Below are 13063 nucleotides of genomic sequence, written 5' to 3' on the forward strand. Positions count from 1 at the left end.
ACCCACTGTGTGTGCAGGCACCTGTCTGAGCCAGTCCCAGTCCCAGTCCCTTGAGGGTCTTGGAGGAAAACAGAACCGACACAAGTAACCTTTGTTTATGCTGTTTGCTGTAGCATGAGTAATAAAGTCATTTATCTTTGAACCAGGGATCTCCTGTCTTCTGGCAGCAACCAGGAAACTGTGGCAGACTCACCTGTTAGCTTGTATATAGGATAAGATAAGCTTAGCCCTTCTTACTTCCCGACGCTGATACACTAGATCAGATGAAATGTAGAAAATCCTTCCAATACTTGCCTTTAGGTTCGCTCAGTCCCCTCGCAGCTCATGCATGTGCAGCCATGTACGGTTTGGTCTAATTTAGTCTGTTTGGCTCAAACATGCCCAGCTCAGGGCACTGTTAAGAGCCGAGAAGAACAAGTCAGGAATCCTTTAAGAATAGTACTCTTTATTCTTGTGTTACCAACGGGTGTCTTCTGTCTGCTTGGACCTTTAAGTCAGGGAGCCCCTTCTTCCTGATGGCCATCCATTCTTTCTAAGAAGTTATGAGGACTGAGATTTGCCAGGTGTGTGTCTCTTTCTTATGAGCTGATGTTTCCTATCAGACTCATAAAAATTAAATATTGCAACAAACCACCCCTCCCTCTACTTGCAAAGAAAGGCGAGGGAGTTTTCTTAAGTTAACAATATCTTTCCCAATGACCCTACGAATATGAACTTAAGCCACAACTTAGCTTCAAGAATTAGTTCCTGGTCTGACATTTAGTTCAAGACATGCCCCGAACAGAACCCTGCTGTTGTGTGGGAAATTATCTAGAAGCAACTGTGGCCTCTGAGTACATGGCCTGTGGCAGAACAGAGGGGTGTGCAGACCAACTGAGGGTGTAAACCTGCTACTTATTAAATCGATTGACAGCACATAGTGGAAAATGAGGGGAAAGAGCAGGTGAACACTTCACAGTGGTGTGGGAGGGTGGATGGACCGCACACCGGAATTCCAGGCCATGAGGCACTCTCGAGTCCTCTGTCTCTGTCCACCTTCTCCACCAGGGTCATGAAAACGCAGACCTCAGCTGGGGACCAGGAGGTGGAGGGAGCCTCGGGCTGACACATGGTCTTGCTTCATCTAAGAGACCCTGGGCGAGAGCTCCTGAGCCCAGCTGCAGCCCTGCACAATCCACAGAGCAGCCCGTGTTTACGGCACATTTCCGGGGCCAAGCACGCAGGGGCCACCGTGTGCTGCTGATTCAGGGCTGAAAGAGTCGTCAGCCTAGCGCACACCATCCGTTCCCTGTGACGCGGCCTTCTGGTCCCTTTCTGTCCCCAGTGATGTTCTTGATGTTTCCCTCCTTCTCATCACATAGCATAACTCCCTGGCGGCCCAGGGAACCCACAGGAAGGCAGTGAGCCACCTTGTTAACTGGCCCTGCCTGCTGTCCTTGGTGAGAGCACTTGTTGCTGGCCATTGTGACTGGGCCATAGGCTCACTGCTCTATGGTAGAGGGAAGATATGGGCCTTGGTAATATATTGAAATGTATTTTCAATATATTACCCAACCATCAGTGATTTAACCCATAAGCACACTTAGGTTTACTTAACGTGATGCCTGGAGGTGGGTGAGGGGCTCAAATCAGCAGCTCAGGGTTATTAAGGCTCTAACTCTTGGGCCTTACCTCATTATTGCAGAATGGCTGCCTGCAGCACCACATCACACCCCCCTTCCACAACACCCAAAGGCAGGATGCAGGGGTTGGCCTGGGAAGCCAGAAGTCACTTTCTTTCATCAAGGAAGAAATTTATTCCCAAAACCTTCAAATAGATGCCCCTGTGTCTCATGGGCCACGTAGAATTGCATAGCCACTTCTTGCTAAAAGAGGGGCTGGGAAAGTGAATTTTTCCCCCCTTTCTTTGTAGAGCGCAAGTTAGGTAAAAAAGAAGGGAAGGAATGGATGGTGGACACCCAGGAAACAGCCTACTACCAGATGTCGAAGAGAAAGCCCACCTTTCTGGCACTGGGCAACCGTGGGGAAAAGGGACAGGGCACATGCCAGCTGGACTCTGAGAACCCCCAGCCTCGCTCCACAGTAGGCCAGCAGGAATCCAAGGGGCACGGGCAGACCCAGGGGCTCCTTCACTCCACCCAGGAGTGGAGAGGGAGGGGCGGGGTGGATCGAGGTAAGAGACTGAGCAGTGCATCCCCCAAAGACTGTGACCGACAGAAGCTGTGCAAATTATTAAGACAAACTGAATTGTAAGAGGAATTGGACTAAATAAAGTTATCTTGTTTTTACCTGTAATTAGCAGACAGAGAGTGTCAGATCAGACATGCCATAGATGAAAAAGAGAAGCTACAACTTCCCTTACATCTGAGAGGTGAGAGGAGGTGTCTGTGGCCCCCCGATATATAAGTGACAACATGTATTGTGACAGCTCATGTATATGCTGTTGTGTGCATGGGGTAGGGGGCTCCCTGTTCCATAACCCATGGTTCGAGGCCAGGGCGGAAGGCTGCGCTTCCTGTTCCATAACCCATGGTTCGAGGCCAGGGCAGAAGGCTGCGCTTCCTGGCGGTTCTTCATGGTGGGCGCCTCCTGGCTTCTCGGCCACTTTACCTGCTTACCCAAGTGGCCAAGGGTTTGGGAGTGATTTACCGGACTGGTTAATGTGGAAAGAGCTGGCCCTGCTCAGCTCTGCACCTCCCTCTTCCTCCCTGGAACCAACTGGCTACAGAGAGTAGGAGGTTTCCGGAGCTCCTGGGACCCCATCCCCAGTATAATTGTGCCATCTGTGCCCAGCATAAGAGCACCAGATGTCGGGACAAGTGGGAGGAGGAGGAACCCAGGGTGCAGGTGGCTTGGGGCTTGCTGAGCTGAGGTCCTGCAGCAAGGACCACCAGGTCAAGGGGCATCCTCTCCCAGTCCTCTCCGAGGTGCAGAGGGGCCAGCAGGGATAAAGCGCTATTTCGGCTTTGGTATCCTTCTCTGTTGTTCTACTTTCCAGTTCGTTCAGATCTCAGGATGGGGAGAGGGTTTCCTGGAGGGGTCAGCCCATGCCACCTTCTGCAGTTTTCACTACCCATGCCTTCAGACATTTCGCTCCAGGTGGCAGCTCCTAGCCAATTCTTATTTGGGAACACAGATACAGGGAAAGGTAACTTGTGTCACTTGGCGGCTGGGGCATCGTGGTGAGTAGTTAAGAAATGCCAGGAGAGTCGGAGACATGAGTGTGGCTCAGACTTGTTTCTGGGAGATTCTGCGCTTTCACAGAAGGAGCCTGAGATCTGGTCCTCAGGCATCAGCACTGAGCGCTAAGAGCCAGGTGTCTCCTGCACGCCCCACCGTCCCTGCTTCCCACACTCTGCTACCCACGCCTGTCCCAGCTCAGGTAGCCCAGAAGACACATAACCCACCGTGAGAGGCCAGGGCAAAAGACTGCACTTCACTTTCAAAGGAGGGAAAATCATTCATATTCTTAAAAGATTGAAAAGCACAGAATAACATCAATCTCTTTTAATTTTCAGGCCAATTTTGAGTAGTCAAAGTCAGAGTAGTCAGTCTGTTGAGAATCGAGGCACGGCTTTGGGAGCGTGTCTGAGGTGTCCCGTGGAGGTGGCAGCCAAGCTCTGGGACTAACCACCGCGTCAGGATGCAGGCAGATCCCCGCAGAAATGTCTAAAATTCACACTCATCTACAGGGGGGAGGGGGAGGGAGGAAGAGATGCTTTAGTGAGGATAAATATTTTCTTTCACATTTAAACGATTGCAGAGTTTTTAGTTAAAAGTACCAACAGGCACATTCTTTAGAAAACACGGTGGCTCATGCCTGTAATCCCAGCTCTCTTGGAGGCTGAGCCTGGTGGATCATATGAGGTCAGGAGTTCAAGACCAGCCTGGCCAATATGGTGAAACCCTGTCTCTAGTAAAAATGCAAAAAAAAAAAAAAAATAGCCGGGCACAGTGACATGTGCCCGTTAGCCCAGCTACTCGGGAGGCTGAGACAGGAGAATCACTTGAACTCGGGAGGTGGAGGTTGCGGTGAGCTGAGATCACACCACTGCACTCTAGCTGCAGGGCAACAGAGTGAGACTCCGTCCCCTCAAAAAAGAAAATATGAACTGTCTTCAGATTTTGTCATGCCTTCCCCCTCTATGCCAGGCAAGCTAGAAAGCGTAACCAACAGTGGCTCTTCACGGGCTTTTGGTTAGAGACGTGAAGAGAAGCCGGGGAAAGTCGGGTCCCCTCCCCAGCCCCTCAGCCCTGCCTTTCTATCCCCGGACCTGAATGCAGCCTGACTCAGGCTACCCCACTGCGCCACCACCTGCCGCCGTGACTCCAGGTAAAGGCGCAGCTGGTGATGCTGATCAGAGCCTCTGTGGTCTCACGTGGTTTTTCTAACTAATTCTAAATCTTCAGACCCCAGCATGGTGTAAAAAGGCCGTACCTTCTGAAGGGACGTCGATGGTCTTAGGAGTGAAGCACCAGGGGAACCCAGGGACGGTGTCATCGAAACAGCAGCCCTTACTTGTACACTGGGCGGCCGTGACACCAGGAAAACCACAATTCTTTCTTTCACGGGGGGCCATTGCACACGTCTCTAAAAGCGAGCAGGTAAGGAGCAAAGGTAAGTCGTGGACTGAGTTCCTTGATGTCATCGTGCACACGCCGGTCCAGCTTCCTTCTCAATGACATCGGCAACCCTCAGGACACGAGAGGGACACCTGGTCCTCACCTCCTGGTGTGCAAACATTCCGCTCAGGGAAAATGCAAGGTGCCCAGGGTTTGTGGACTTTGCATCTTTCTGTGTCACTCATTTATTCACTCTTCAATTTCAACAAATGATTATTAAATTTTACTCAATACATCAATATTTACTGAGCACCATTTGTGTGCATGAGAAGCAGGAGCTAGCATGGCAAAAGCCAGGCACTGTGCCGGGTGAGAGGGACCCAGAAATTCAAACCAGAGAAGTTGTTATAAGTCTAAGGATCTGGGCCAGACGCAGTGGCTCACACCTGTAATCCCAGCACTTTGGGAGGCTGAGGCAGGTGGATCACTTGAGGTCAGGAGTTCAACCAGCCTGGCCAACATGGTGAAGCCCCATCTCTACTGAAAATACAAAAAATTAGCCGGGCGCGGTGGTGCACATCTGTAATCCCAGTTACTTGGGAGGCTGAGGCAGGAGAATCACTTGAACCTGGGAGGTTGCAGTGAGCCAAGGTCATGCCACTGCACTCCAGTCTGAGCAACAGAGCAAGACTCCATCTCAAAAAAAAAAAAAAAAAAGAGTCTAAGGATCCGATGGAGGAGAAAGCCAAGAAAATGTGAGAGAGAACGCAAGGCCATCATCGCAGGGTGCCCAGGGCAACCACAGCGGGGGGGGCGGGGGGGGCGCTCCCAGGAGGGGCCAATGACAAGCAGGCTGAACAAAGCAGGGGGAGCTCCCTGCAGGAGGAGGTTCACCAGGTGGAGACAGAGCTGCGTGTGCAAAGGCCGTTGGAGAGATCCAGGTGTGACCAGGAGCTGGAAGCCCATGGCAGGTAAGGTGAGAGGATGGGGTGGGGTGGTCTGGGAGGAGCCGACCACAAGGACTATGAGCTGTTAAACAGCTTGAAGCAGGGCAGTGAGGAAGGGAGTCTAGAGGGGAAGACATGCGGATGGGCATGGCCGGCTGGGGGCCATGGGGGTATCTTATGCAAGAGATTCTAACACAACAGCTTCAGGCTCTGAGCTCGGTGGAGTCAAAGGTCTCAGAAGGCAACCCGTTAGGATCTGGTGGTTGACAGCCTGCAGCAGGGATGAAAGAGGAGCCCAGAACGCCCTCCCTGTCCCTGTCCCTATCTCTGTCCCTGTCCCTGTCTTGGGGCATAGGAGGGGGAGGAGCTCAGTCTGGCCACACTGACTCAGGTGAGGACGCCCCAGGGGAGGCCAGGCGGGCTGCTCTCTTGTCTGCTTTGGTATCTGCGGCTGCCTCACGTTGTCTTTGGAGCAGGTGTTCCTGGCTTGCTGGGAAGGATCCAGGTCCACCTCCCATTGCCCAGTGGCTTCTGCCGGGACCTTGCCCTTCTGAGGTCTGGCTCCATCATGAGGCGAAAGGGATCATTGCCCACCCCGAGGAGGTTGTGGGGGTCCAGAGAGGTGCTGTGGGGGGAGGATCAGCACCCCAGAGGGGGCTCCTCCGCAGGAAGGATTTCCAGCCCTGGCGTTCTGCCTCCCGCAAGCTCTATCTTGCCCACCCACTTTGTCATGTGATGGAAATAAATAGAAATGGTTTCCACATGTGAATGCACTAAATTGTACACAGTTTTCTAGATTTCTGTTGTAAAAGGATCATGGACTTGAGTGACCCACAAAGAAGCTCTGAGTCTTGGGCCAGAGGGCGTGGGGGGGGTAGAGGAGAGTTTGCCAAGGCCTCTGCGATCCCACAGCACAGGGGGCAGGGCTGGGGGCAGGGGTGGGGGCAAGGGGGGAGGCAGACGGGCCTGGCAGGTGGCCAGCATGGGGACCCACCCCCTTGAATTTGCACAAAAGGCCACTTCCCCTCTCGGGTTCTGAGGCTCCCCTGCTCCCTGCCATGGGCTTGGGGGGCTTCCCACAGCCACCTGATGCCATCTCCTCTTCCACGCTGCCCAAGCCCACCCCTTGGGCCCTGTACCCCACGGCATTGATCAGGAGGTAGCCAGAGGGCAATGGAGCACAGACACCACCACTGGGCACCCGCTGTTCAGACCTCTCTGGAAACCCTTGCTTTGGAAACGTGGAAATCCCTTTCTCCTGCTCCCCACCTTGAAACTGTGTCTAACAACAGATACGTTATTCAGCTCCCTGCCGCTGGCAAAGCACGAGTCACAGGCACTGCCACACGGCGTTCCCCTGACAGCCTAGGGCAGACTGTGGCTCCGTTCTGCAGGTAACGGAGATGAGATGCAAACACTTGCCAAGGAAGCTAGAACAGCCTCCTCCTCCACTCCCCAGGGCAGCCGACCCACTGGACCACACCAGGCAAGAGGCGTTGCCAGCCACGCACCCACGGGAGAGGTGGCTTTGACTCCCAGAGTGTGGATCCCAGGGGAGCCCAGGACCCTATGGGAGAGGGTCTCCCAGTTGGCCATTGCTGGGAGCACTATTCTGAGACCCCACGCCTACACTTCCTCTTTGAAACATAACACTTGGGAGCATTGTATATTCTTCCCAACACAGAAAACAGCCCCGGCCAAGGGAAGCAGCCTCCTCGCAGTGCTTCTCGAAGGCCTCCCGGGGCCCTGCCACCCTGTGTTATTCTCCACTGCTTTTGCTGACCCTGTAAAATGGGATACACTTTTAAGGGCCTAGAACAGCACCTGGCATGAAACCGGTGCTCAAAAAAATGCATGTAAAACAGTGGCTCTGGCAGAGACTGCCCGCCCTGGCTGTGCCCTGCAGAGCAGGAAGAAGTGTGCCTTACCTGACTGGGTCTCGACCAGGGTGCTGAAGGCCAGCATGGAGACCAGGACCAGGGCACAGATCACCTTGTGCTCCATGGGGGCCGTTGCCTCCACTCTGCTCCAAAGACGACCACGAGTCAGGGGTGAGACACTGTTGGAGCCCTGGATTTTATAGGGCAGGCTCTGTTTGCTTACAGAGCATGAGATAACATTTGCCCAAGGAGGTCCCGAGACCCTCCGAGATGATAATCTCCACTGATTTTATAAAAGGTGTTTCCTAGACTCAGTCAAGCCACAGTGACGGATTTGCTGATAGAGAGGGATGACATGCGATGAGGTCATCTTGGCTGAGGGATCTGAGATCCAGAAAGTCCCTCTTATCCCGTGGGAGTCTCCTCCAACCTGACCTTAATCCCGGTCCTACCTGTATGTGAGAGGCCCTCGCTGCAGGGTAAACATTGCACTCACTGCAGAAGTGATTCATAGAGAGGACCAGAGATAGGCTCAGCCGTGACAACAGTGGCTCACGGGGTGGCTGCCGCGACCTTGCAGAGGGGTAAGAAGGAGCTGCTGAAGCCCATTCTGTCTGCTCTGCTCTCTTCCACTACGTTGAAATCCAAGTCTGGGATAAGACAGCTGTGTCTGAACAAGACAAGAAGGGAAATAAAAGGCCTGTTCCTTCCTCTTTCCCTCTGCCCCCAGGGGATCTGGGGCTTCAAACTGCATCTTTTCTCACTGATGTTGTCCAGTTAGACGCTTCCATGGCCAATTTGCACCGGCAAAGCCCTCGAGGTCCTCAAAGCGCCTCCCGCTCGGGCTCGCGCGGACGGCAGCCTAAGCCAAGGAACGGCGCGCACGTTTTCACTTATTTATCTAAACTAATTCTTTCTTTTCTGCTCTTTTCCCTTTCACAGTGGAATTGTTTTGATAATGAAACTGTAGCTCAGGCGCAGTGGCTCACGCCTATAATCCCAGCACTTTGGGAGGCCGAGGCAGGCGGATCATTTGAGGTCAGGAGTTCAAGACCAGCCTGGCCAACATGGTGAAACCTGTCTCTACTAAAAATACAAAAATTGGCCTGGTGTGGTGGCGGTTGCCTATAATCCCAGCTATTCCAGAGGCTGGGTCAAGAGAATCACTTGAACCCGGGAGTAGAGGTTGCTGCGAGCCAGGATTGCACCACTGCCCTCCAGCCTGAGCGACAGATTGAGACTCCTTCTGGGAAGGGTGACACGGGGGGAAGAAAAACAATTATACACAAGAACTGCCATCGAAAACTGACAACGTGAACGTAGCTCACTCCCGTGTCTATGGGGCTCCCTCCCCAGTTGGTCCCCTGGAATCCCTCCCCCTCCTACACCTCCCCAGTTGGTCCCCTGCAATCCCTCCCCCTCCTACACCTCCCCAGTTGGTCCCCTGGACTCCCTCCCCCTCCTACGCCTCCCCAGTTGGTCCCCTGGACTCCCTCCTCCTCCCACGCCTCTTCAGTTGGTCCCCTGGACTCCTGTATTTTAAAGGACAGCCTCCCGCTCCCCTGCACCATGCCTCGCTCCACTCCCTGCTTGGGGCTTTTTTTCCCATAACTCTCATTACCTCCTGGTGGATAAAACAAGTGACTGACACGTTCTGTTTGTTATTTATTCATCGCACTCCTCCCCACAGTAGATGGGAGGCCTCGTGGGAGCAGGGGTTCTTGTCTCTTAGTTCATTGAGATGGCCCCAGACCCTAGAACAGCAGCTTCAATTGACATTCAAGAAACAGCTGCTGAAGAACTGAATGAATAAATGGACAATGTGAGAAACATTTTTCTTCAGTGAGAGATTAGGCCCTGAGGAAAAGGCATGCTAGCCTCACAAAGGCACTTTCTTTTCTTGGGTGACCTAGTCAGTACATTTCTGCAGCCCTCTGGGAGAGGAGCCTGGGCCAGAATGGGGGCTGCCATGTTCCTCTTTGCTCCACCCCCAGACCCAGTCCCTCCTTCCGGGGCTGTCACTGCTGCACCAGAGTCTCCAGGAGAGGCCTGACCACAGGACCCAGGGAGGGGCCAAGGCTCAGAGTCCTCTGTGGGTGGCTTTACTGAAGAGAGGACAGGGGCGCCAGGCCTGGGGTGGTGCTTATGGTGACAGTGGTTTTCCCTGCTCTAATTTCTCGAATCAAAATGGGGGCTCTTGGAAATGGGATGTAAATTGTACAGTCATTTGGTGAAAAGGTGAGCAGTGTTTGGTGAGGTTTAAGCCACACAGATTTTATAGCTCGGCAAATTCTGCTGGTTCCAGTCCGGATCTCTTAACCCAGCAACATGTTCATAATTGGGGAGAAGAAAACACAGGCAAAGATATTCTTTTCAGTATTGTTTGTAACAGCTGGAAACAGGGAAAGAAGGAAGGAAGGAAAGGAGGGAGAGAAAGAAAAGCAAAATCAATGTTTATTAGCAAAGAAAAGGGAAAATGAACTTAAAATGCAATGCAGTCACCCCTTGGTACCCTGCGTTGTTGGAATTCACTCGAGGTGGCTGGCAAAACATTAGGGAAATATTAGGGAAAGTTATAGATGAGAGTCTCAAACCATTGGGACAGGCTAAAGGCAGCCAGCTCATTTACATTAGATTAGGGGAAAGACAGACATGATAAGGGGCCTTCCCAGTTCATCCTGTTTACCACACATCCCTTTGTCTCTACTCTGTTTACTCACGTAAACTTTGTGCTGATGGTCCTCTCGGGGAAATCAAAGGGGAATTACCCATCAACAGTGTTTACTCTGGGCCCCAGAACCTAAAGCTTTTATCATTCATAAAACCACTCTTTTAACCATGTTAATTATCACAAGTGTGTTGACTTAGAACCTCTGTTACGAAATCTTTACTGAAAAAATATGAGGACCGGACAGGGGGTCTTGGTTGATTGGTGGCAGTTGTCCTCTGAAAGCAGCCGATGACCATCCCTAGCCAACTTGACTCACTGAAATAGGTGTGAGAGTGCATTCATTCACCCGTCATTAAGTCAGGGTCTGGAGCACAGACCTCCACAGGTGGTGATTACTTCTCACTAGGGGACTGGTTTCAGGACCCTCTAAGGATGTCAAAATCCATAAATGCTCAACTCTCTGGTATAAAATGACATAGTATGTGCATAGAAGCTATGTGCATCCTCCCATGCACCCTGATTTCAGACCCCAGGCCTCCAGAACTGTGCAGGAATCCACCTCTGCCGTTTAAGCCACTCAGTTTGTGGGACTTTAGACAACAACCCCAGGAAATTAACACAACTAGAGTGACTCTGCACTGGGAAGAGGAAAGTCTTGAGACTCTGAGTGCATTACATATTAGCTCTGAACTGACACCATTCAGAGACCCAGACCCCATGGTGGTTCACCAAAGGGTGCAGCTTGTGGGTTGGAGGTGACAGGGGGAGTCTGGGCCCACACGGGTCTCACAATGGGTCCAATAAGGTCACACATCTTCCACTGGAGGAAACAGATACCTACAGACACAGAAAGTGGAAATCAGTGTCACCTTTTCGGAAATTAACGTGATGCTTTGTATCAAGAGCCTGAGGAAAAGTCCACTCTTAGACCCAGTAAATCTACATCGGTAAATGTTCTCCCATCCAAGTCCTAACCAGGCCAGACTCTGCTTAGCTTCAGAGATCAGACAAGATCAGATGCACTCAGGGTGGCACAGCCATGGACCATGTTGGTGGGTGTTCTAAAGAAAGAATCCCATGCCTGGGAAAAATCACTTTGCATGAAGATGTTCATCAAAAGAAATCTTAGTTCATAAAGAAAAATTGTAATATGAGGAATTATTAACTAAATGTTAGTTTAGCTACATGAGGAAATATTATGGAACCCTCACTAGCATATTTCTGTGGAATTTGTAATAACATGGAGCATTTTCATGCTTCAGTGTTAAATCAGAAAGAACAGAACAGAAGTTTACAAACCACTCGGTAGAAAAAAGCAGAAAAAAGAAAATATACCAGTGGGTGTCAGTGAGTGCCTAAGTATCAGTTACGTCTTTTTCCTTGGATTCTGACTTCCTATTTGCCGAAATATCTCCACGATGAGCATAATTAACTTTTACAATGGAAAAATACTGTATGCTTCCAGATAAAATGTAATGATTTAGCTCTCCCCAACAAGAGAGAAAGAGAGGAGTTCCCCTACCTTCCCTAGCTGATGACTCAGTGAGTAAGAGTCAGAGGCAGGTATTTAACTTTGGGGTTTTCTCTGCAGGCCGTGCCCCATGACACGCTTGCCCCATGACCTGTGTCCTCACACCTTCCCTGAAGTTAAACACAGGTCTAAAGTCGTGGTGTGAGTGGCCTGTAATCTCTTAGATTTTAGCACCTGCTAGGAGAAGCTGCCCATTCCTGCCCTTTGATTCCTCCTCGTCCCACCCAACAAATCCCAGAGGTTCACTCAGTACAAACCAGTGAGATGCAGACGTGCCCATGGAGGGAGGAGAACACATCTGGCCCCATCAACAGTAAAATGGCCCCCACCCTCCTCTCCATGCTCCCTGCCGCTCACAGCCACCTGCTGCAGCTCCCACCACCCTTCCTGTTCAGAGGGGCACAGCAAGGCAGAGCAGCCCTTCCATCGTCATGGCTCCAAAAGCCAAGAAAGCATAACCACGGCCTCCAAGGAACTGAGAACTGGGAGTGAGACCTCACTCACATCAAATGTCGAAGAGACAAATTTGACAGAAGCAAAGGGGAAAAGATTCCCTATTTAATAAATGGTGTTGGGAGAACTGGCTAGCCATATGCAGAAAATTGAAACTGAACCCCTTCCTTACACTTTATACAAAAATTAACTCAAGATGGACTAAATGTAAAGACTTAAATGTAAAACTAAAAGATTTGAATGTAAAACCCAAAACTATAAAAACCCTAGAAGAAAATCTAGGCAATACCATTCAGAACACAGGCATCGGCAAAGTTTTCACGATGAAAACGCCAAAACCAGTTGCAACAAAAGCAAAAATTGACAATGGGAACTAGTTAATGAGTTTCTGCACAGCAAAAGAAACTATCATCAGAGCAAACAGACACTCTACAGAATGGGAGAAAGTTTTTGCAATCTATCCGTCTGACAAAGGTCTGATACGCAGTCTAAGGGAGCGTAAACAAATTTACGAGAAAAAAACAACCCCATTAAAAAGTGGGCAAAGGACATGAACAGACCCTTCTCAAAAGAAGACATTCATGTGCCCAACAAACATGAAGAAAGCTCAACATCACTGATCATTAGAGAAATGCAAATCAAAACCACAATGAGATATCGTCTCACGCCAGTCAGAATGGCAATTATTAAAAAGTCAAGAAACAACAGATGCTGGAGAGATTGCAGAGAAAAAGGAATGTTTTACACTGTTGATGGGAATGTAAATTAGTTTAACCATTGTGGAAGACAGTATGGCGATTTCTCAAAGATCTAGAAGCAGAAATATCATTTGACCCAGCAATCCCACTACGGGGTATATATTCAAATGTAAATCATTCTATTATAAAGTACATACATGTGTATGTTCATTGCAGCACTGTTCACAATAGCAAGGACATGGAATCAACTCAAATGCCCATCAGTGATAGACTGGATAAAGAAAATATTGTACATTTACACCATATGCAGCCATTAAAAG

At 50.5% G+C, this 13063-nt stretch overlaps 1 protein-coding gene across 1 annotated transcript; it reads right to left on the reverse strand.

Annotated features, from left to right (window-relative positions):
• Positions 1–3492: 3492 nt before the first annotated feature.
• TFF1 (trefoil factor 1) lies at positions 3493–7561 on the reverse strand. The gene is made up of 3 exons (XM_012447412.3): positions 7439–7561; positions 4439–4591; positions 3493–3686 (listed from the first exon to the last, which is right to left on the reverse strand). Exons 1-3 carry the CDS (start codon positions 7512–7514, stop codon positions 3670–3672), a joined length of 246 nt encoding a protein of 81 aa, XP_012302835.2. The 5' UTR covers positions 7515–7561; the 3' UTR covers positions 3493–3669.
• Between the last annotated feature and the right edge of the window lie 5502 nt (positions 7562–13063).

The sequence above is a fragment of the Aotus nancymaae genome, unplaced genomic scaffold (assembly GCF_030222135.1).
Source record: "Aotus nancymaae isolate 86718 unplaced genomic scaffold, 86718_ANA_hifiasm-v0.15.2.pri h1tg000022l_1, whole genome shotgun sequence".
NCBI classification, from domain to species: domain Eukaryota; kingdom Metazoa; phylum Chordata; class Mammalia; order Primates; family Aotidae; genus Aotus; species Aotus nancymaae.